General features: G+C 39.3%; 1 protein-coding gene across 1 annotated transcript in view; it reads left to right on the forward strand.

The window, feature by feature from the left end:
* The window catches only part of mmp24 (matrix metallopeptidase 24), a gene marked incomplete at both ends in the record, with an annotated part of 78,737 nt that overhangs the window by 14,539 nt on the left and 38,135 nt on the right, over positions 1–26,063 (forward strand). The window contains 2 exons of the mRNA XM_079241763.1: positions 16,019–16,167; positions 17,571–17,687. Of these exons, the coding sequence (XP_079097889.1) occupies positions 16,019–16,167; positions 17,571–17,687 (266 nt within the window). The remainder of the gene's footprint in view (positions 1–16,018; positions 16,168–17,570; positions 17,688–26,063) is intronic.

Raw genomic sequence — 26,063 nt, forward strand, 5'->3', positions numbered from 1 at the left:
TCTGAAGTCTGACATCTTTTATCTACAGGCAGGAACTTGATGGTCATAAGTTAAGCTTGTTACATACGCCACGAGAAGCGAGATTTTTTTTCTTGTTATCGAGGTTCTGAGAAGAAAATAATACATTTTGTTCTCGTGGACGTGTTTGAGGACAGTTCTTGACACACCGGGCTGGCAGAACTTTTTTCTTGCGGGGCTCCGAGAAGTATCGTGTGATTGGTCGGACATTTGAGGTGGGCGTGGTTAACACGGAGAGAACATGAAGCGGAGTTGCTGCGTCCGCGTTTTTACTGTTGTGGGTAAAATGGATTATTTTGATAAAACAGCTGATCGAGGTGGTGAGAAAGTACGAACATTTTTACATGTAGCATTAAAACACTCGGACCCAGCCGCGTGCACAACCCGCCCTGCAACGGACGAAGTTGCTCGTTAGATATAAAACTAGAAAAGCACTCGGAGAGCGGAAACCTCCACCAAGCACAATGTTAAATCCTTTTAAAACATTCCTGGATCCAAACGGTGATCCTGATCACCACCAAAATGTAATCAGTTTTTCATTTTTACATTTGCAACAACTCTTGAAATATTCATAAAAATTCCTCCGTAACCTTTTAAGTTATCTTGAGCAAAAAGACTCCGGGGAAAACAACCTGGTGAAGGTAACAACCGGGTTCATCACACATAAAAGCAGACACCACACTCCGCAGTGATCCCTCCCCGCTGCAGACGTGCTTCTCGTGGAGTATGTATGGACCTGACGAAAAAAGTTTTTTCTTGTTCTTGCAGCCTCGAGAAGCAGTATGGAAGGAGTATGTGACAGGCTTAAGAAGAACTTTAGCATCCCATAGAAAAAGTTCCTGCAGCATTTATTTTGCATCCTGTCTCTTCTCTGAGCTCTCGCTTCAGCCAGTAAGTCAGTCTGTTGACTTAAGTCTTGTCTTGTTTTGTTACTTTTTTTTGTCCGCTTTTTTTTTTCCTTCCTAATGTTTTCTTAGGTTTCTTGCTGAATCAGCCATTGTGCACATTCATAATGGTCAGTGGTGTGTGGTATGGTTCCATAAAATCAAAGTTGTCTTGTGATGCTGTGGGATGTAAAACAAAGATGGAACGTGTGTTTTTTTAGCATCAGGACTTAGGGTAGCAACAGCTTCTGGGATGTACATAATGCCAGCGTATCATTAAAACAAGTCAGTTTTAAGGCTGTAGACACTGTGTTTCTTTAATCTTAATTGTTCTGAAATGGTTTGATGGCTCCCACTGGAGAATTAGTTCCACCAGCTTTTATTTGGATGAAGCAACACTCAACACAACAGCAGTTCATAAAAACATAATCTTTTTTACAGTTTCTCTTTCTGATTCTCTAAAATAAACGCGGTACTTTGAATGTAAAAAATTTCATTCAGTGACTGATTGGTCAGATTTGGCTCCTTTCAAGAATCACATCTAGTTATGTTACTTTTGGATGTTTTCATATGTCATTGATTAAACAAACTAATTATAAAAGAAAAATATAAACTAACACTGGTTCCAACTTCCAATCCTGCGCTGAAGTGTTGATCCAGTCATTTCGTAACAATTTGACTTATTTTAGTCTTTCAAAGTGATATTCATCAATAGTTCTCTCTTAAGGTTTTTTTTTTTGGACAGTTTCCTATTTCACCTTCATTTTTAGTCTAGTCCTTCTACCTGGCCGTTTTCAAAGGGAACATTTTTGATAAGCCATTTAACGCTGATCTATGAATCATTCAAGCAGACAAATTGTGTCAACAAATAAAAGACAACTTAGCAAAGAACCAAATGTCAGTAGGATCTTTAAAGACGCATTCTGTAATTTTTTTTCACCTTAAAACTCTATGTCCTGGACTTGTTCAATGACACAGTGAAATCTATCATGTGCATTTCCACAGCCGCTGCTGCCCAGCAGCATCCCAAGGCTGAGACTGCTCTATATGATTTTTACATCCAGGACGCGACGTGACGTTTTACTTTACGGCATTATAAGAAACTGGCTGTTTTGAACATGCAACGTGGCTGATTCAGCGAAGAAACATCGAGAAGATTAAAGCGAGAAAGAGACAAAACAAGAGTGATCAGAAGATTGCCTTTTGCTGGCTGGAGAGAGCCAACAGGTAAGGTAGGATGCAAGATGGATGCAGAATTAGCCATAGATAGGGATGTGTGATGGGGAAAATGACAAAAAGTTCTGTGCTTCTTTGGTAACAGCATCTTGTCACAAAGACACACCATTTGTTCCCTTAACCTTAGCTGCATCTCCAACAAACAGCCATGATTTTAACATTTTAACAGATAGAAAATTTGATTCCCTAACAACTATTATCTGATATCTTGGCATATCTCAGCACAGTGCACAACATGTCCTTAAAACATTTGATAACTGGACAAGTGGAGGACAGAAGATGATTTATTGGGTCTAAAAACTGTCTTCAGCAGATGAACGAGATCTGAAAGCAATAAGTTGAAGAAATATAAAAAAATCAAGCAAAGACCAGACACAGAACCTGAGAGATACATCTGGACCTTGAGTTGATCCATGGAGCGTTGGCCGAAGCCTCATCAGAAAAGGTCTCATTGGAAAGATGGCCGTTAAGAAGCCATTCTTAAGGAAAGGAAACGGGGAGAAAAGGCTGACGTATGCGACATGACACATTACTTGGACTTAAAATTAGTAGCAAAAGGTCTGATGGAGGTCTGAATCCTCCCCAGAGCCCGAACCGAAGCAATGTGGGATCAACACAAGTCAGCCAACATTCAAGGAGGATTGGTTATTTAATAAAGTCTGGAGAACTATTCCCAACGACGACTGAAAGAAATGACAGAAAGCTCATCTAAGAGGGTTCAGACTGTGTTTCAAAGTATAGCTGCTCAGACCAAATATCTTTTTTTCTAACCACCAGCTGTTTATGCCCCATAAACCATATTTCCATCCATTTTTGATCATGTTCAATAAATTACTGCAACCTTTTCTTGTTTTACTTGAAGCAGTGTATAAAAAATGAGCGGTGGCTAAAGACTTTTTACAGCAATGTTTATAGAACGTAGTTCATTACTTTCCAGATTTACACTGTAAGCTAAACATTTTTTCTATTGATCATGAATTTTCTCTTTTTGAAATGAGATTCCTGGACTTCCTACACGTATGACCCTAGCAGGGTTTTTTTTTTTTTTCCTACTTTTGCATCAGTATCATCCATATTTCAACACATGCAGGTGCTTTCACAGGCTGATTTTAGAAGTCTTCAGAAAGCCAAACAACCCACTTATCCAGATGAAGACTGTATTTGAACGGGAAAGTAGTCGGCAGTTTGCATCCACTGCACTCGGGCTGAGACGGTAAATAGTTTAACAGGGTGAGATGAGGTCTATTTTTATCACAGTAGACAGACGGAGGAGACAGACTGGCAGGCTGATGCACAGGTTGAGGCTTTCGGGAGGGATGGCCAATCAGGCTCAGAGACAGACGGAGCTGAAGCCAATCAGGTGAACAGATGAGCAGGTGGACAGATATGCAAACAGACAGTGCGGTGCAAACACTTCTGTGGCAAGCGTCTCAGAACAGGAGGTGAAAGTGATCAATGCCAACTCTACTTTCTGCTCTGAGGGCAAGATTTGTGCAACACATGTACTGTTAAAAAGTGATGACTTTGTTACTTCAGTGCATAAATATCATCCGTACACCAAAACATTATCTAGCTGCCATCAGCTTGCACGTTTAACCTGCTAACTGTGGCCTTGAGAGTCTGAGATGTTGCTCTTGGCTTTTTATTTCACAGTTTCTGTGAATATTGCATGCTCTGACCTTGGGTTGTACTTGCTTGGACGTCCACTGCTGGGATGATTGACAGCTGTCTTGAATGCTCCCCACTTGTGAATAATCTATCTCTCTGCAGAATTATGTAATAAATGGCTCAAAAAAGACTTTATAACCCTTCTTAGACTGAAGGGCAGCAAGAGCTGCGTCTCTAAGATCCTTGCTGATGTTGTTCCTCCACAGTGTGGCATGTCATGTTTTGTTGATATCAATTTGTTTTTCTCATTTCAATACCTATAAAGGACCAGATGACATTTGTAACTATATCCTAATCTTTAAACCTTGGAGTAAAAGAAGTTCAGTCTTGAAGAGAAATAATGGTTCATCATCAGGGATGGTTCTGTCGTAGTTTTTATTGACTCTAATGGTCCCACTTTCTGGGCTTAGCAGTGTGATCAAAATGATTGAAAGTAGTCATTATTGTCAGAGGAGCTAGTGGATCTGCAGTAGATTGGTTAAGATTAAGTTCTTGTTACGACCCAAACTCTGCTGGGGCAACTGAGCCGAACAAAAGAAAGACTTGTGGCAAGGTCTTCACATGGACCAATATAGATTTATTGTCCAATAGGGAATGAAGCAAGAACAGACCAGAAATGGCAATATGATAAGAATGAGCTGAGGTAAGGATGTAGCTCAAAACCCCAAAGGGCCTCAAAATAGCCAAACCAAGAGGAAAACAGGCATATAAAGCGCTTTTTTCCCCTTAAACAAAACAACACTGGTTTAACCATAACAAAAAAACATACAGATGTAACACTACTAGTTTCACATCCACAAACAACAAGGTTTAAGAACTACAAAAAAGAACTAAACAAGAAAAAAACAATGCTGCTCAATCAATGTCCTCTGGAAATACAACCGGTCAAAGTCCAAACACCAACACATGCTCATCTCCTCCCTACTCCAATTATCCAATGAGCAGGGAGGAGATGAGCATGTGGCGGGTAGGACCAATCCCAGCCAGGAGGCAGCAATCAGAGTTGTGTTTGAGCAGGTGATCCCAGGTGAAGGTTATCAGAATTAGTAGGCAGCCGAAGAAAAAGAAAACAGGCAGCCGTAACAATCCTGAAACCGTCTTTTTCCACAGAACTTACTAGAAAGAGGCGTTAGCTGTATGGATTGTGATGGTGTTGGTTATCTCTCGGGCTGTGACGATATGCTTTTGTCCTGATTCGATTCGATTCGATTCAAATTTTTTGAGTGCCGATTCGATTTAAGATGCGATTCTCACAATTCTTTGATATTGCTGATTTTTGTAGATTAAAAACAGAAAATAGGTATAAAACAATTATTTTGCAAGTATTTTTCTTGATTTCAGTGAGGAGAAAACAACACAGTAGCCAGGCCATCATTCTGCTGCTATAATGCCGAAGAAGACAAGCAAAAAGATCAATAAAAACAATAAAAATGACAAAAATTCTATAATGGATTTTGTTTATTTGTGAAAAAATCAATTTTGTAACAAAAAATTGTGGAGCAAAAAATCCCTATTTTCGATTTTTCTATTCGATTTTCCCACCCCTAGTAATCTCCATCCACATCTTGCTTTTTTGTGGTCGTCAAAACCTCCAGCTAACGTCTACAAATGTTAGAGTCAAGTGTCCTCTAACTTTTGCAGTTTTACCTGAGGATGTGGATTGCATGATCTTAGCTTCAGACATTTTTCATGTAAAGCATGTTTGCAGCTCAGGTGATGCAGCAGAAAATAAGCTGTTCAGTCCACATCCAACCTTTTAAAACCAAAGTATCCAGACAACAGATGCAGCTCCTATTTTTCTGCATCAGCCTTCTTTTCAGCCTAAACACCTGCTGCAGACTCACTTTCTAAACTTTCTCCGTGCACTGTTACCTCTCATCTCTATTAAAACAGCAGCTCTCTTGTATGTTTACTAGTACAGCAGTAAAAAAGCAGGGTGACCCCTGTTCCCTTCAGGGGTCACCAGAGCAAATAATCTGCCTCCATCTAACCCAAGCCAAGTGGAACATTCCCCACATCCATAAATCTTCTCTTTGGTCTTCCTCTGGGTATTTTGCCTGGTAGTGCCAAACTTAGCAGTGTTTCAACAGATTCCCCATCTCTCTCCTTCAAATGCCCAAACAACTGTGACCTAACCTCTCTGACTGTCTCCAAAATATCTATCATGTTCTGTCCCTCCAATGTACTTATTACTGATCCTGTCGTCCTTGTCAATCCATAAGAGCCTGTTTCCTCGTACATCAAAAATCTGATCGTTTCCAGACTTCTGTCATCTCTGTTCAGCTCATCTGTCAGCCCGTCCGGTATGGTGAACAAGAACTTATACATGTCCTGCACCACTCTGACTTACTTCTCTGCCACTCCACATTTCCTCAGTTGCTCTCTCACCGCCCTGTCATACACTTTTCCTGGCTCTACAGAGACATAAAGCTGCAACGCAGCTGACCTTCTCTGGACGTCTCTATTAACATCCTCTAAGTAATCACTTCATGTAGTAGGCTACTCTTTCTCTGAAATCAATCTGCTGCTCACAGATGTTTACTTCTGTCCTTCCACTTCTCTTTTTCATAAAGTCTTTGCATGGCTCATCACTTTAATTCATCTGAACATCTCCCTCGACCTAAACATTGGTACCAGCACACATCTTCCCCATTGCTCAGACATGAATAGCCCACAGTGCTTAGCTCTCCTGACACCTCCCCAGCCATCAGCTCAGAGACCTCCTGGTAAACCTTTTCATTTTCGGTCTCTCCGTCTCCCTCGCTCTGGATTTAGGCGTCAGCCATCAAGAAGACAAACAGTTGGCAGCTCATTGTTAGACCACGGTGACGGTTTCTGAGCAGACATTTTCTGTGTCGTCGACAACTACAGACCAATCGCATGGTGTTCAGCAGTTATTAGCAAACTTTATAATCGCACAGTCGTTGTTGTCAGGTTTTTAGAAATGGTGGGAATCTAAAGTCCTTCTCTTGACTCATCTAGTGGAGCCAATCCCTGGCTGATCATTGGCCTTCCGTCTGCAGACGTCAGCGTTTCAGCTCGCTCCAAACTCCAGCCAAGTAGGTTCAAACTATCTACATGGCCCAGGAAAGTTCGAACAGAAAACCCCATGAACCCAGTCAAGTTAAGTAGAGATAATCCGAGTTTGTACGAGTGGAAAAGGGTCACTAGACACTTCTGTACCACCACACACACCATCAGCGGCCTTGTCTCTCTTCATCCCCTACTATGCTCTTCACCATTACTAATCTTAGCTACTTTGTGTTCAACAGCTTTTACTCTTTATTCTCTCCTTTTCCTCATTCATCATCTATTCAAAGTATTCTTTCCATCTTCCGTCTCTCTTCCATCTACCACCATTACATCATCACACTTCTGTCAACACATTTCTGTCTCAGTGCTTAATCAGGCTACCCTGCTGCTCATCCATCTTTATCTCTCTGCTGCACCGATATATGTCTCTCTGTCTGTCTGTCCAGCTGAGCAACATGTCATGTTTGGTCTTTTCCACTCTCACCTTCCCCTTACGCTGCATCTTCCTGTATTCATGTCTACTCTTTCCTTTTTAGGCCATCCTTTTCTCTGTATACACTCCTGCTCTCCCTCATTCAGTCACCCAGTCTACTTATCGTCCTGATGACACACCAGGTCTTCTCTTACTCTACCTGTCTCCCTGATCACATCAGCAGTAGTAGCCCAGTCACACAGCACTCTTAATTGTTCAGCTTCCACCACTGCATGTTCTGCTTTGGCTTTATCTTCATCTTCTTCACCACTGCCCTGTCACTGATCTCCTTCATATTAACTCATCAACAACAGATGTTGTCCACCTGTGTGCTCCCACCACAACTCTTCAAGGTCATTTTTTCATGTTGTTGCTGAAAAGACAAGAATCAGGAAGTTGAGTTTGTTTATTTCCGGTTTAACTACGTCATGTCTTCCCTCTGTCCAATCAGAATCCTTCACAAATTCCCAGATTTAAAGCGGAAGTAGAGGCAAATAAATGTGTTTCCCATGAAAATCTCAATTTGGATTTACAGTTTCCCGAAAGACGATACTGTGATGCCTAATTATTAAATATTCAGAATTTTAAAAATCATGTAACCATCGTGACTGTTTTCACCTCTGAAACATTCCTGACTAATTCTCTTCCTGACAAACTTTTTCTCTTCCCATCAACAGCATGATACAGCTAGCATCCTGCTCCTAGGCTTCTAGCGCTGCAACCTTCCCACTGGTCTCCTAGACTCACAGTATATCCACTAGGGATGTGACGATACGCTTTGTCCCAATTCGATTCGATTCCGATTTTTTGGGTGCCGATTCGATTTAAATTGCAGTTCTCACAATTCTTCGATATTGCTCATTTTTGTAGATTATAAAAAAAAAAATGTATAAAATTCTTATTTTTGCTCATCATTTTCTTTATTTCAATTGGGAAAAAACAACACAGTAGCCAGACCATCATTCTGCTGCTATAATGCCCAAGAAGACAAGTAAAAAGATCAATAAAAACAACAAAAATTACAAAAAATTTTGTTATGGATTATTTTTATTTATTTGAAAAAACATTTGATTTTTTAACAAAACATCAATTTTAATATTGTGAAGCAAAAACATCCAGATTTTTGATTTTTCGATTCAATTTTCCTACCCCTATTATCCACCTTATCATGTTTCTAACTTTCAAGGTTTTCCTGTAATAGTCCCATAATTCAGACCCTAATCTCAACCCTAGACCCTTAGCTTTCCTTTTTGTTCCCTCTCTGTCTTCCTTAACTCCTTCATCAACTTACAGCACCCTGTAGGTTAACAGCACCAGTGAAAGTCATGTTACGCTGGGCCTTGACCGATCCAGTATGTACATCCTACATTAGATTTAGTATAGGTTTTACATGAGATAGCCTTTCTGAACAAACGCTCTGCATTTATCCAGGGTTGGAACAGCCATAAGGAGAATCCTGGCTTGTGCTCTGTTGGGACTTCGCTAATGCATTAACAGTACATTAATATTAAATCTTTGCATCATCTGTGCAGCTTGTTGGATCACAGACTGTCTGCATTTCAGACGATGATGATGATGTACTGTTGGTCTGCATGACCATAATTTCAGTCAGGAATAAACCCACAAAACAATTGATTTTAAAAAAAAATCTGGAGACGCAGATATGAGGATCTCAGGGTTTGTTTGGCAGAGAAAGATGCAGCTTTAAGAGGTGACCCCATTCAGGTGACATTTTCTCTCGCAGCGGCTTCAAAGGAGAGGCAGTACTGACTGTTTACTGGTGAATTATACCAAACTCAGATGTTTGCTTCTCTGAGTTGTTTTGAGTGCTTTATGGAACTAAACAGAGGAGCTGTGTGAGATGAGACGGGATGTTCAAGGAAAACTGAAGTTTGGTTTCCTTGCTGAAAGCAGAGATTAATCATGTTTATAGCAGAAATAATATGAACATACACATTAGGGCTGGGCGATATGACCTTTTAGTAATATCCCGATATTTTTATGCCATGTCACGATATACGATATATATCTCGATATTTACCTTAGCCTTGAATTAATGCTTTGGTGCATACAATCACATCAGTAAGATGATTTTGTGTCTCCATGAAAACATAATTGTTCATACTGCATCAAGATATGTTGATTTTAAACATTCATGCCAAAAGGATGAAATTGTAACGAAGCAAACTGATCAAAACCGTATTTATTGAACAGTTAAAGCAGTGGCAGAAACATGTCATTTTAAAACAAAATAAAGTGACTTTGCATGATGTAATAAATGCAACGTATGAAAATAGGTGCTCTAGGGGGTGACTTTTCAAATGATGAACTATTATAAGGCTTTGCTTTATGGATACGTTTTTGAGTTGTGTATTTTTTTAATCGCAGAGTTTAGCATAGAAATCAGTCTTATAATACAGGCAGTATGTCCTCGTATCGTCTCCAATAAACGGCTTTAGCCAGTTTTTAATTCAGGGTTTGATTCCCACTCCTTTCTGTACTTTCTAGAGACATGACGAGCTAGATAAATATGCTTGTGTCACACACACAGTGGATGAGGTGAGTAAGTGACAGAGGTTGTGAATGTAATCAAATATAATGAATTATTTTTGCTTGACGTGAAAAACTTTGCAATTTACATCCCACTCTGTAATCCAGAGCGGGATCAGTGGCGGATTTGGCTGTTCATTGTGACTGTAGGTGGAGTCGTGCAGGTGTCCTCTCTGCTCCTCTGACTGGCTGCAGCCGGAGCGACTGAGTGCTTTAGGACGGGGGGAGACTCTTGTTCGTGACATTAACTTTACAATATGCGCTTTAAAGTCAGTCGCCAAAACATCAGGAAAGTCTCCAATAACTCCTGTAAAAGTCGCTAGATTTGTCGCTAGTCGCTTTTCACAAAAAGTCGCCAGATTTAGCGAGAAAGTGGCTCCACGCTGCCTCTCATGACGTAGCACGTAGCTCACGTTATGTATGTAACTTGGTGCGCTTGCTTTAACTCTCTGTACAAAGCGGTGCAGAGTCGAGGAGTGAGAAAACCCCGCCCACAGCTAAAAACAACTACGTGACAACAGGATACTTGAATATGACCAATATAGGCATTTTCTATATCGCACATTGGACTAGCCACGCTATCGAGTATATTCGATATATCGCCCAGCCCTAATACACATGTAAACTACACCTTTTGGAACATTTGCTAACCCAACTTATAATATTTATCCTCTAATTAGAAATATAAATTCTGACCAAAACTGGCTTCTTTCCCTGATTAAGTGGTTTGTAGCTATTAAGTTTCACTGTAATGCTTCCTGCTGTCTTTTGTCATCCCCACCTTTTATTCATAACTGATCTCAGTGTGAGTCACCTGATATAAACAGCCGAATCAGGCTGTGCTCGGACTGTTTCATCCTATCATTGTGCAGAGAACAGGGTGAGTCAGCTCAAAGTGACTTTTGACCCCTGAAGAATCACTGATCCCTCCCTTCAAGCTGCAGGAATTTAGATTCATGCCTTCTTTTGTTTTGAGTCATATTTAGTCCTCTGTCATGCTGGGAGCCCTGTGGGGGTTTCTGCAGCTCAGGTTCAGAGTCACCACCTCCCACTAGCAGTGAAGCCTGAATCATCAGGCTCGCTGCCTTCATGCAAGTTAAATGTGATTTAAAGCTTTAAAGTGCCATTAAAATATTTAAATTAAAGCACTTTTTCTGTTAGGATGTTAGCCCCATCTGGGATTTTTATTTGCTCTGATATTTATGGGTATCATCTTGTGGTGCAGAAGCTCTTTTCCTTTTAGTTTTCTTACAGCATTAAACATTTATATGACCACCGTGACCCATGGCTGAAGCCCGCTGTTTCTGACATTCTGAGTATTAATCATGTTTGACCTGCACGTTTATGCTGAAATGTTAGCAACATCTTAAATCAACTAGCTTAATAATAACTTTATGCGATGGACTAAAGTGTTCACAAAGAACACAAGCAGTAAGGTGTCTTAACCTTCTGAAGTCCACCTTGCTGGTGCTTCGTTGGACTCCTTTAACTTCAGAACTGCTTTTATTCTTATTTCATAGATTTAACAAGGTGTTGGAAAGATTCCTCAGAGATTATGTTCCATATTGACATGAAATTTGCTGATTTGTTGACTGTACATCCGTACATCTGTACAGCAGAATCTGCCTCTCCACCACATCCCAGAGCTGCTGTATTGGACTGAGATCTGGTGACTGTGGAGAACCCTGGACTACAGTGAACTCTTTGACATGTTCAAGAAAGCAAGAACATGATGTAAACTTTGCTATATGATGTATTATCCTGCTGGAAGAAGACATCAGAAGATGCTGCACTGTGGTTATAAAGAAGACACCTTTGAATTATGACTAAAAAGAATGAGAAACAGACACAAAGGAGTAGAACAGCTGACGTTCACGGTTTGGGTTTTTTCTTCTTGGCCTGTGGCTTAAAACAACTAAAGGAATCTAATGTTTAGACTTTATTAAATGACTTTTAATTTTAAAACAATTGTTGACACAAATTAATCCTAGTAGTAACTCCTACTTGTCTTTCTTCACGAGGCAGATTCATTTTGTACTTGTTGTCTTGTAGCCTGACAGATGCGAGGAGTGTGGCCTGGGGTGCTGATGTCACTTTCTTTGTTAGGACTGTTTCTGAAGTAACAGAATAAAGTAAATTAGATTTAGCTGTTTTGTTCGAGTGGAGTTGTCATCACTGCAGATTTATTGCAGAAGAGTTTTTTTTATTTATTTATTTATTTTACTGGATTGTCATCTTCCTCTGGCTTCACCAACATGTGGTACCGTTGTTTTTATTTACACTTTAAAACCAAACCAGATGAGGAGAAAAGTTTGTATAAGTTAACAGAACACCGTTAACAAACCCTTGTCAACTATAACACAAAAAACTAATAATGTCGCTGAAACATATATAAATCATGTCTTAATTTTAAAAAAAAAAAAAAAAAGACTTTATTTTGCCTCTTATCTCAGATGTTTTTTTTTTTGTTTGTTTGTTTTTTTATCAAATGTTTTTCCTTTACAGTAACATTAATTAATTATGCACAATTATCAGGAATTAGGATTACGAATTAAATAATAACTGCAAAAATAGACATAAATCCTATTCCTTTAAGACCCAACCCATTGAAAAATTTATTTAAAAAAGAGGTTATTTACATGAAGTATTTATTTGTCCCTTTAAAAAAAATGAAAAGAAAAATTAAAAAGAATTATTATAGTGTAATCTTCTGTTTTCTGGTATCTATTAGGGGCAGAAGACAAGAGTCAGATAATGTTCAACAGGATTTTGAGTAAAGTTTTATCATATAATGATGCCAGATCACTCAGAAACTGTTGAATCATTTATGTCACACTGGGCTGTGTGTGGCTTAATTAATCTTTCAAGCCTGGCTTTAATGTGAACTGCTGTCATATGCTAAAATTAAATGTTTTGTTGTTTTTCAGCAACATTTCCAGATGATCTGAAGGACAGTCAGATACTAGTAGGAGATATTAATGGTGTGTGGTGGTGACCAACTCTGCAATTATTTATTTCAGCTGCTATTAGACCAGCAAGTAATATTAGTTTTTCACCTCACAGTTTTGACCTAACAGTTACTTAATAGGCGCTTATTTTCTATATTTAGGCTTTTTCTCTGCTTTTTTTTTTTTTTTTTTTTTTTTTTTGACATGTTACAGACAGCCCAATTCAATCCAATTCACTGTAGCTCAGTTTTAAGAAACTTAAAACAAATCCAAATATGAGTCCAATTTATGATAACTTTGTTCATCAAAAGCTGTTCATAATAAAAAAAAAATAAATAAATAAAAATTACCCTTCTAAGGAAACCAATGAAAAACAAAAGCAGAGAAACGCAAACTGATGACAACATCATATATTTATACATGGCGAGTAAAGAGAGCAGAGTGGAGCCCAGTGCATCATGGGATGTCGCCAGCAGCCTTTAACTACAGCAAGTTAAAGCGTCAACAAACCAGACCTAACAATAGGATTTAGCTATAAAGGGATATTTGAAGCCTTATGTTAAAAGCAGCGCGGATATCTGCTCCCTGAAGCCAAACAAGGAGCTGGTTCTGTCAGATTTTATGCAAAATGTTCTTCAAAATATTGAAACATATTTTTCTTCATATGAAGCCTGATATTTGCTGAAACCAGTGATTTTTTTATTAATTCACCGAAACGTTTTTTCCTTTCTTCAGAAATCATTTGCTTTTGGCTTCAATTATCTCATAATTATAGTTCTTGCAAAACAAATTGGTTTTATTGAACTATTTTTTTTACTTGTTTATTAAAACTCATTTTGCTAAATTCAGAAGATATTGGCCAAGAATTTTACTTCTTGTCATCTCTTAGTTTTGAATCAGTAATTAAAAATATAAACTTAATGTCTTATAATTCTGATAACTCTTTTTATTTTTTGCTAAAGTTGTCAGTATTTGGACTTTTTTTTTCCATCATTTTTAGATATCCTATTTTTAAGACACAAAGTAAATAAATGAGTTTTATGTGAAGAGTTTGACTCCATATTTCCACGCCCAGATTTTTAATCTGAGGATGAACCCCTGGGGTTTGGAAAGCTGCCTGTGTTGTGGCAGTATGAAACGAATGTTGAGCTGATTTCTGGGCATGGACTGGCTGGGAGAGGCTGCCACACTCTGAATTATTAATGATCTGCTGTAGAGAAGAGCTCAGCTTCCCCCCTCAGTCGCCTCCCCCCTCCCAGCCCTTCTTCCTCTTATCTCTCATGCTCTTTTTCAACACTCTGTCTTTTAATTTTCTGTCATTTTTATCCTTTCTTTCCTCATCTCCCTTCATCCTCGTCTCTGGAGTGTAGTGAGATTGTGTTATGTCACTTTAAAGAGACAGGCGACTGCAAAGTGGAAAAATACAACATAATAAGAATCATCTGTAAAGTCTGCAGATTTACAATTGATTTCTTTTGCTCCAAGTGAATCAGATTTTCCACAATTCAGGAGAAAAGGCTCAGTTCCTTTTTGACATTTACGAGAAATCTCCTGGTAGCTTCTTTTTTCTCGGTCTGAGCCTTTATTTTGTGTCATCTCACTTTTTATTCCCACCTGTCTCTTGCTCAAGTTTGCTCACCTCCTAGTGAATTACAGCTGCCACAGTTTTAGGGGTAAACAAAGTATGTGTACAAATAACTGTTAGTGGTCTTTGTTGGTAAAACATGTGCAGGCTGGATCTGCAGATATAAGAGGTCATTTATTGGCATCATGAAAAGAGTATTGGGGATTGGGACTAAACTAAAGACGTTCATTTGACTGAATTGTGACCCCAGACTGACCCCCTGATTTAAATGCAGCTGAAGTATTCAGCATCTCTGCAGAGGGAAATAGTGATCATGTTGTCTCTATTCATTACTGCTGAAGAAATAAAACCAATACACAACAAATTAGTACATTTTTGTTTGGTTGATTATTTCTCCCTTTTAATATGGTGCATTGTACTGTATGTGTTCCAATGTATTCTGTCATTTCAGTCCCTCTTATTCCAGCTCATAACGTCACTCCATCACCAAATTTAGCCACGGCCAACATTTCACTTTATGAATATTAGTTAACGGAGGTCCAGACACAGCTTTTATGCTCAGCAGCAGCAGCAGGGGCGCCCAGCTCTGGTCTTCCAGGGCTGTCTGCTCTGGAGTATCTTTTAATACAATAATTTTTCTCTCTGTACACTAAAACCATGGATAGGAGAATCATTGCTGATATGAGATATAGCTTTTTTTTTATGTTATACCAATTATTGATCAAAACAGGATAAGAACTCTGCAGGGTAATTTAAAATACAAAATTATTAAACTACCAAATTAAAATGACAAAGTTTCATGCAATGAATAACCTTATATTTGTTGTCTTTAAACTAATTTAATCACATTGCGCACTGAATTCCACTAACAGCATTTTCACACACTCATCTTATTTCCATTGATTCAACCTCAGTCTGTTGATTTATTCAATAATATTTTTCAGTTTTAAGAACAAATGGGTTGAAATAAAGCTATCAAATCTGAATATACTCTAGCAAAGCCAGTGTTACGGTTTAAAATGTGGGCGATAGAAGGATTTCCCATGATAAAGTTATTTATTATATCATTTCCGTACTCTCTCAGACTTTACCGTCGGACTGTTTTCTGAATCATTAACTATTTCAAAGTTTACTGTTGCAGTCTTTCAAGAACGTCTCACGTCATTTCAGCTCATTTTGATCGGTTTTCGTTCAGACTGCCTGCACCACAACAGCCTCAGATGAGTCAGTCAGTAACCTGATCAGCTGTTTCAGCCTCCTCAGACAGTCTCACATCTCTAATTTTTGATCCTCTACTTGTGGGATAAACCTGCCATCCTTGGCAGCAGCAAAAGGCTTTGCAGTACTAAAAGTAAATCAGATGGTTAAAGAAGCGCCATCCATATTTTAGAATTTCACAGCAATGTGTCATATGTTAGGAACGCCGCAGCCATCTGGGTTCCTTATCAGAGGAATAAAACTGCTTTCTAAAGCTTTGTTTTGCTTCTACAAACCTATATGTGAATATTTTGTAAAAGTTTAAGGAAACAGTTAAAAATCTGCAGGTTTATGCTCTCCCTTTAAATTATGTAATCTGCCTATAAAACCAACCTCTCTGTCCTTTCTCCTATCTGCTTGTTCGCAGACGTGGTTGAAGAACTACGGCTACCTGTTGCCTCATGACATCCGGACATCAGACCTGCGGCAGGAGAAGGACATGCAGTCTGCTGTGGCGGCCATGCAGCGCTTCTATGGCATCCCTGTGACAGGAATCCTGGACCAGATGACAATAGAGTGAGTCAATACAGGTCTTAGTGTCTTCAGAGCGAATAAAATGCAAATAACTGAATAAGTTCTTGTTGTATAGATTGATGGTTTTCATGATTGTTTTTGATTAATTAATCATAATTTTATTAAGTTAATCAGTGACTCGCTGATGACTAATGGGTTTTTATTAATAACCAAAATAAAAATGACAAAATTGTAAATTTGTATAAAAACATCTGTATGCTGTATTTTTAGTGCTATAAAATATAAATAGCTCTATTTACCTTAGGTCTTGAAATTTAACATGGTAAAAGGATTCTTGCCACAAAAATGTTTCTAACAAAACCACCGTGTGAAATCTTCCTCAGTTTCAGCTCACAGTTAGTGGACATTTCACATTTAGTCACATAGATTTGTTTACTGACAGCAGGCCTAAAACTAGATAAATTAGTTCTGCTAAATGCTAACTAGCTTGCCTGACTCCTGATTTACATGTGAAAATATTAATCAAGCTGACTTTATTTTGTGTCATGTTTGGTAAATATTACCTTAAATGGTTCCATAAAATGATGAGAACCATTGAAGCCAGAAAATGCTTATAAAAACTGTCTGTTTTTCGGATTCATATGATGTTGACCTCTGCTACGTTTAAACTTGCTTCAGTTTTCAGGTTTGGTTCAGGTGTGTCCAGTTGCTGATATGTTCTTAAGTTCTTTTTTTCTTTGAAATGCAAAGCTAGCTATTTTAACTCAAATCTAAATGTCATGAATCTGAAAGTGGTCTGTGGATTTTATCTTCTTTATCTTTTCACTGCAGAAATAAAATTTTAAATAAAAAAGCCTTTTAATGGGAGGTTCGAACAGTGGCCTTTCTGTGTGGAGTTTGCATGTTCTCCCCGTGTATGCGTGGGTTCTCTCCCAGTACTCTGGCTTCCTCCCACCATCCAAAGACACGCATGTTAGGTTAATTAGTTTCTGTAAATTGTGTCAAGGAGTGAATGTGGGCGTGAATAGTTGTTTGTCTCTCTGTGTTGGCCTTGTGATGGACTGGCGACCTGTGCAGGGTGTACCCTGACTCTAACCCGGTGATTACTGGGTTAGGCTCCAGCTTTCCCTCAACTCTGAACTGGACTAAGTGGTTAAGAAAATGGATGGATGGATGTATAGACAGATGATGGATGATGGATGTTAATGGTTATTGTAGTTCCAACACCACATTATTAAAATTTATGGTTCTCCACAAAATATCGGAAGCTGACAAAAAAAAAAAAAAAAAAAAAAAAAAAAAAAAAATCTGCTGATTTGACTTTTTGTTGTAAATTTTCAGGTCACTTTATTTCTTTGGTTCACTTTGATAGTGTTTTAAAGTCTGAGTCTTTTCTGGTTCAGCAAAGTGAAAATATGCTCAGTAACTAAATGTGTTGTGTTCAGGTGGATGAGGAAACCCCGCTGTGGCGTGCCAGATCATCCTCACACCAGCCGGCGACAGAGGAATAAACGTTACGCCCTGACGGGACAAAAATGGAAAGATAAAAAGATCTCCTACAGGTATGCACATCTGTCCTGACCAAACATCTTCTTCTTCCTCTTCTCTTCGACTCTCCTTTCCTGACTTTCTGTCTGAACTTGACCTTATGTAAATTTGTTGCGCCCCACGGCACCTCGAATGCAACTTGAATCCGTACATCACGTCCGCCCACCCGTCTTTCTGCTGTTTTCTCATCATTCCAGTTTCTTCTGTTGTTTTCTTCTGAGCTCACACAGTAAAACCTTCCACCCAGCAGCTCAGGCATGTAATATGGGTCTAATGCAGATTAGAGACATCCCACGGGGCAGTGAACACATCCAAGCTCCAAATGTTCCTCTTGCCCACATTATCTTCTGTGCATACAGTACGAGTGTGTGTGAGTGTGTGTAGTGATCAGGACTGCCAGGCGGTGAATATTTGACATGTGTGATCAGCTGATACATAAAAAAAAACAAAGGAAGCATGATACAAACAGGAATTTAAGGTTTCCGCTTGTTTTGCTCTGAAAACATTTTTCATTTTTTCCTTTTATTCATCTGTTTTTAATTGCTTGAAGAGTCTCATATTGCTTTCTTTCCCTCCTCTCTCTCTTTCCTCTCTACACCATCCTACTCAAAGCTTTATTGGGCTAATGTAAATTACAGTCTTCCCTTGGGACACTGAAGGCATCCCAGCTCTCCTGCATTACAACTTCCCACTCTACAACATTACATAAAGCCCACAGTGTGAGATCCCAGTCCTATCTGGTTACCCTAAACATACCTGAGTCTCCTCAGCCCTCTTCGTCCTCCTCACGTTTCACCTGCAATCAGCCATCACATTCCTGCTGTCTTGTCTTCGGCCCTGCTCACCCTGCAAACGGCAATCGTTTTAAACCTGATTGTTTTTCTTCTTCTGAGGCGCCAACCCCCCCCCCCCCCCCCCCCCCCCCCGGAGCTAACCTCCTCTCCCGTGGCCGCTGCATTATATGTGGCTAATTTGCATTTGCTAATGTTTTGGAGGAGGCTTCTAGGATTACAGTGTTTTACAGCGTTTATGTTCACCTGCTGCGTTTTGTTCCAGTGTGTCTCATTCCTGATCCGTGACTCTCTGTGTGAATCCTGGAGGTGGCCTCTGGTTTGATGAGCTGCATCTCTTGGATCTCATGAGAGCAGCGCCTAAACACGTCATGCTGCATCCATTGAAAGTGGAAATATGATCAATAGATTTTCATCTGCAGCCCAGGCATTGGTGAAAATCATTTAGGGAAATGATGGGAAGCCTGCGATGGAGTGGCGAGCTGTCCAGGATGTACCCTGCCTTTCGCCCAAAGACAGCTGGGATAGGCTCCAGCTTCCCCGTGACCCTTCATCAGATTAAGCGGTTAGAAAAATAATAAATGGTCCAAAAAGCATCTCTGTTTTGAAGTCCAGCTGCAGAATACGTATATAAAGTCATATTACCTCATATAAAGATAATATCAACGTCCAAAAACTAGACATTTGCAAGCTGTAAATATGAAGTAAAATGTATGTAAAACCAGAGTTTTGTGAGACATTATTCACCCATTAACTTTTTCCAAAACTAAAATAAATGGTTTAACCATTTAACGACCTTCAGGCGCTGCATCAGTTGAAGAATGTGTGGAGACACAGTCACACGAGAAGAAAATACAACTTAATAATAAAAAAGTTTTCTTTCAGGTCTTTACAAAAATATATTTGGATTCTTATCAGGCTTTCATAAGAGGTAACTTAACTAAACCTAACCATGATCAAGAAGCAGTGTGTGAGAAACTGCTTCCACTCTTACTGTTCCATAAGAGGGTCGGTATCAGCCAGGCACTAATGCACTGATTAATTGATCATAATCATTATAAGCTCCTTTATAAAAGCAGAGATTTTGTTACTTTGACATGGAGGTAAGACTTAAAACATTATTTTAGACATGCAAATAAGATCATTTCCAGACTTTCTGGAGTCTGTTGTTCTCCAGATAGAAAGATGATTGACAAGTTAAAAGCATTTAAGACAGCTGCGGATCTTTCCAGGAGTGGACGTCCCAGCCAGTTTCTCTAAAGGTGCAGACCGCACAATCCTCTGAGAAACTGCAGAAAAGCTACATGTCAGACTCTCCAGTCCCCAGTTAGTATGTTAAATGTTAAAGTTAAAGTCCACACCTCAACTTGACTGGCACGCCATGGTGGGACCTTCAGAAACCAGTGCTATACAAAGTAGAGTTGGATCTGATCTGAACCAATATCAGTATCAGAGTCTGATATCAACATAATGCATGGATCAAATGAATCTGTCTGAAATCCACCCCACAGATCCACATGTCCTCATTTTGACAAATTATCAGTATTATGCAGGTCTAAGCCAAGCAAAATATGTTAACGCATGTTGAAATATGGGGCCTCATTCATCTCCTAACACTCCAGTAAATGGTCTCCTGACTTCCCAGATGTTTAAAGAAAGTTGTTAAAAGTAAAGTGGATGATACACAATGGTAAACATCACCCTGGAACTACTTTTTAGACATATGTTGCTGTCATCAAATTCAAAATAAGCCTATATTTTCATGGAATTGTAAAATTTCAGCATCTGATGTGTTGTTTATGTTTTATTAGGAATAAAATACAAGATGATGAGGATACTAGGTCATTGTGTTCAGTTTATAGGCTACATTTTACACAAAATCCCAACTTTGAAGTTGCGATTTGTAGATTCAAGGCATGAACTCATTTTGGATGCTTCACAGGGTAAAATTACCCAACAGAAAAGTAAATACTTTTCTGTTGATAAGTAAATACCTTTTTATTTGCATTCCACATTCAGCCTTTCTTACCACATCCAAAACAAAGTTAATGGAATTGGCTTATCAGTATGCTTGCCTTCCGTGTGCAGGTATTGGATTGAAAAGTGATATTGATGAGCTGAGTCTGAATGATTTGGCATTCAGCACTTCAGAGGAGTTTCTAGGCTCTACCTGCTGATTGATGCTGTAGCTACGGGGTTATGCAACTTCTCTTTTTAAATTCTAAAGCCTGTGGACAGGAAGCAAATTTACACAAAGGCAGTCAAGAAAGGAAAATAGGGGAGAAAAAAGAAAACACGGATGAGGGAAAAGAGAGAAAGCCAAAAGAGCAATCTCAAGAATGACGTTTAACTTTGATGTCGATGCCTCTGCAGCATCGTTACCAACTTTCCCACCAACAAAGCACATTAGATCGAAACTAAGCAGGAAACCAAGTGAGGGGCAGAGACAAAAAGATCATTACTAATTTCCATCATACGGTTTTCTGTTGCTGTTTTCTAATGAAATATACCAACAGCTGGTGGATGGATTCCCAAAAAATTGGAACCAGCATTTACATTCCTCAGAGGATTTTCTAAGACCTTTTAATAACCAAAACATTCAGGACGTTTACTAGTTTACAGCTGAATGTATCCAGCAGGGTGTTGGAGGTGTCAGGAGAAAGGGGGTGGGCTCTGACTGAATCTTATGAGACTTGAAAGTAAAGGATGCATCTGGTACCTCCCTCATTAACAACTGAAGCCAGTCTGGACTACGTCTGTTTAGTGGTGATGACAGCAGACCTTGAACTCACCATACGAGCTAAAAGTGTCATTCGAATTTGATTCATTCAGAGATGGTAAATGGGCTTGCACTTATATAGCGCTTTTCCAGTCATGCCAACCACTCAAAGCTCAGTGTAAAATGAAGTGGCCCCAATATCACACAAAACTCCATAACACTTCATTTAAAAAGTAACTAAAATGCCTTTACTTTTATGGCTTTATAAGGTTAATGGCACACTACGTGTCACATTCACCCATTCACACACACCCCAATAGGCACATCATGGACAACGCAGGGTTTATTGTCTTGACAAAGAACACTTAGGCATGTTATTTTTGTGAAGCATGGAATTGAACCTCCAACTTTTTTGTTGAAAGATGACTCTTTCCTCCTACAGCCACCGCTGATGGGGAGGAAGTGGAGGTTTATGAGTTTAAAGGCAGAGTATGTAAGATTTCAAGGTGATTCTTTCCACCACCAGGTGGCAAACACCAGGTCGTCAGCAAAACCACAAAACTGCTACCTCCACAAACGACCACAGGTTGGCAGTAATGAGCAAAACTCACCCCTCACCCCTCCTCCTTGCCAGCTCCAATGAGGGCAGGAATCGCTTGTGAGCTGTAGCTCAGAGCCGCTCTGCAATAAATGGGCTTGTACTCCCCCTACTGGTGAAAAAAAAGTACTTTTTTTTTTTTTTACTGGTCAGAAAACATTCAAGAAGCGTCTTTGTCATTAATTAAACTTGTAATTTAATAAGGCATCAAATATGGACAGACTGGAACCTACTTTTTTTTTTTTTAAAAACTATCTAATTATGATTGTAGTTATTTTTTTAGTTAATTCATTTTGAAAATATTGAAAATCTTACATACTCTGCCTTTAAGAGCAACAGTCAAAGAGAGATAACTAGGAGCAGAGACAACATTTCTGCTGGAGATGATTAAAGCTGCTTTTCATTACAAGTATGATGGACTTATTGTCTGATGGGCTGTAAATCTTTGAGAGGTTTAACAGAAGGTGACGTTCCTTCACCTGTGATGTCTGCGAGGAAAGCTGAGATTAAGGACACGTGATGGCAATGACGAGTGTAGTTGGATATTGCTGCACAGCTGCAATAAGTTTCTCTACAAAGTTTTCAGTCAACCCAAATTTCTCAAGATCTTATTGCAGAAGTGGAGGCTGCAAGTTGGGCTGGGTGAAATGGCATCAAGATAACTCCCCTAAGTAACTGTGTAAATTTTGAATTAAACATTATCATACATAAAAAGAAACAAGGGAAGGATTCAAGTAAGGTCTATTAAAAGGGGGAAAACAATAGTTAAATTTAGAAACTTTTTTTTTTAAACAAGGGCCCTGCAGTCTTAAGCTTTTAACAAATTAAACTAAACATTGACACTGGTCTTCTTGTTATGGCAGAGTTCTGAAATATATTTAATAAAAACATCTAAAACAACAAAAATAATTAAGGAAATGCATTTCAATACATATAAATTACATGTAAATTATTCATTCATTCATTCATTATCCTAACTGCTTAGTCCGATTAGGGGTCGCAGGGGGAGCTGGAGCCTATCCCGGCAGTCGAAAGGCAGGGTACACCCTGGACAGGTCGGCAGTCCATCGCAGATATAAATTAATAGAAATCCTTTATTTTAAAGTATATTTTCTCTGCAAGATTATGTGTGTCCAGACCTTTTATTTAAACAATGTATTTAAAAAAGTAATATGCACAACCCACAGAGGTAGAGGTACAAAAATATATTAAAAAATATAAAAAATATTTTTATAAAAAAGAAAAATGCATTTATCGAGGTTCCAGTCTACTTTTCAGACTTTAACAGCATTTACTTGATGGTTGCTGTTTTCTTCTAGTAGTCTACTGCTACATCCAAGTGGCAAACTGGGGTGGAAATGTGGTGACACTGACAAAATCTCTTCCCTTTTTGGATATTTTTTGTTGAAATTAATTTATCAAATGCAGACACCTTGGTCACTTGCTTTGCAGCTGTTTCGTTCCTCAGTACAGGAAGTGATGTGGCTTCACAGAGTTTCCAACACTCTGAGCAGCGATCTCCAATCCTGCTCCTCAAGGTCGTCTATCTGGCAGATATTAGACATTTTTACCTGCTGCAGCACTTCTGATGTAAATTAAATGAGTCACTGACAAGCTCAGCACAAGTCTGCTATTGGCCCATTAATTTGAGTCAGGTGTGCTGAAGCAGGGAAATATAAAAGGTCTGCAGGACAGAGGGTCTCGAGGACCAGAGTCGGGGATCCCTGTTGTTGCATTTCAGCTGGTGAAACAAATTAGTGACATGCAGCCTTCTGTGGTGACGGTTTCACCACATTTCCTCAAACTACTTCGATTTAATGTAAGCTAACTTAATAAACGTACATACTTCTATGGTCTCCATAATGCATCATGTGCAGGAGTTGCAATATTGACTTGAACACCAGAGCATGAACACAAGGTCACAGACAAACACAATGGCAGATAAGTTTGAAGATTGCATCTCAGACCTTTCCTACAACTACTGGTATTTTTATGAGTTTTGCTTCCCACTGCCCAGTGATTAACAACCGTGATTTAACAGTTGGCAACAGATTGGAAGTATTTTGGGGGTTTATACGGAGACATGCCAAAGCACACTCAAGAAAAATATGTGAACGACTATTTTGGCCAATTCACCATTTCGGTCCAAGTCCCAGTGCTGAGTTCTGCCTCTAGCAGTGAACTCCTGATTTTCCGTCTGGGTCTTGTGTCATTTGGCATTCCTCCCTCTTTTATCAGGTTCTCTTCCTTAAGAATGGCCTCTTGTCAGCCGCCCTGCCAAACAACAGGATGGACCAACTGAAGGTCTAGATGCATCTCTCAGGTCCTGTATCAGGTCTTTGATTTGTTTCTCTTTCTGAATGAGATAACTTCCAGATCATACACCATGCTGAAAATTAAATTCATATAGTGCAGTGGCAGGAGGCGGGGCTTCATGCGGAAGAGTCCCAATCCACTCATTTTGCCCACAGGCTGATCTGACAGCCTACGGAGAGGGTCGGTCTGAAGTAAATAAAGCAATTTGTGACAATAACTCGATCAATCCCAGTCCTTCTGGTCTCAGAAATAAAAATAAATTAGCCTGAAATGCACATAATAGTTCCACTTTATCAGGAACTCATTGAAATACTTGGAAATTCACGTTTAACAACAGGAAAGTGTTATTGTCAGGATAACACAAGACTTTAAACCTGAGACATTTTTTTCTAAAATAAATGTTTTCCAGTGGTTATACAGTTTTGCTTTGTTTGGGTTTTTTTGATTGATTGATTGATTGATTGATTGATTGATTGATTGATTGTTTTCACATTTTCAAATTTAATTTAATCTCAATGAAGTAACTGGGATGTAACCTTACCTTGATGACTGGTTTGGAGATGCAAAAGCATTTTGTATGTTCAACAAAGTGATCAAATATGGTCATTCATTCATTCATTCATTATCCTAACTGCCTAATCGGATGAAGGGTCAGGGGGAAGCTGGAGCCTATCCCAGCAGTCTTTGGGTGAAAGGCAGGGTACACCCTGGACAGCTCGCCAGTCCATCGCAGGGCCAAATATGGTCATTTGCTCAATAAAGTGTTACTGTGATATCTGCACTTTCTCAGGGAAAATAAACTTTTTAGCTTTACTGGTTTATCTGGGCTCCTCTGTGTGAGACTCTGTAGCATATATTTCATCCCAAATCCTGTTTTAATAAGTTCAGAGGAAAATAGAGAAATAGTTTGAGTTGCAGTTTTCATCCTCTTCAGTAGTGTTAACCCAGAGCATGGCTGCAGTCAGCACAGACATAAGCTACTTTTCATCTTAGCATCTCATTTGGACTCTGTGTGCATCATCTTTTTAATCATTTAAATCAGGTTTCATATTCTCTCCATCTCAGCCCACTACAAGTAGAAATCCATCTATGGCGCTGTAAACGAGACAAAGTACTATAAACGTTTCTATTTCCGTGCCAGGTGGACATGTTTACTCATATCAGGAAGCTGCTGAGCTCTCCTGTATGAATGTTGAAGGTGCTCATGTTTATTTCCATAATGTATTTTTCTGCTTGTGTGAGAACAAAGCTGGGCCCCCTGTGGAGAGACAGATTGTGTGAAATGAACTCAGTCGCTCGCCTTGCTCTTATCCCACCGCCTCTTTCTTCCATCTCACGCTCTTGTCCTGCTTTTTTCCTCCCTCCTCTTCTTTGCCTCTTCCAGTTACTTCCATCTGTCCTCTAACTCTCCCTCCATCCTAGCAGCACTATGCTGCTTCCTCCAGCTTGGTCAGAAAGTGACACCAAAAGGTTTTAAAAAGGCTTTTTGAAAGGCGCGACATGAAAGTATTTCCGGAGAGTACAAAGTGACAGTGGAGTGAGTGATAAAAACTAACGACGTCCTCTCTCACAGCAGAATAGATATGGATGGCACGTCTCCTCTCCTGCAATTACTCTGTAATGACCTTTCTGGCTCATTCGTCTCCCACAGCTGAACATGCATCACCCTGCGCGTTAACTGAGCCGCTGCTGCTGCTGCAGACTGAAAGTATCAGATAATACTGAAAACTAATCCAATCATTTTACTCAAACATACACATTTGGATCAGGATGTTAATCCTCTCTGCTGCAAGCTGGTGCCAAACACACCTGCAGTTTATTCTGATTAAAATGTTCAAATTAGGTTTAGTTTTGGATTTTAGTTATTCCTAATATGATGAGGCATCTCAAATGCTGGATATCACTGGAAAGACCCAGATGTGCTGAGATCATGCTACCATGTTACTTCTGCACATTTTTGGGGTCT

This window comes from Telmatherina bonti (assembly GCF_933228915.1).
Source record: "Telmatherina bonti genome assembly, chromosome: 6".
NCBI lineage: Eukaryota > Metazoa > Chordata > Actinopteri > Atheriniformes > Telmatherinidae > Telmatherina > Telmatherina bonti.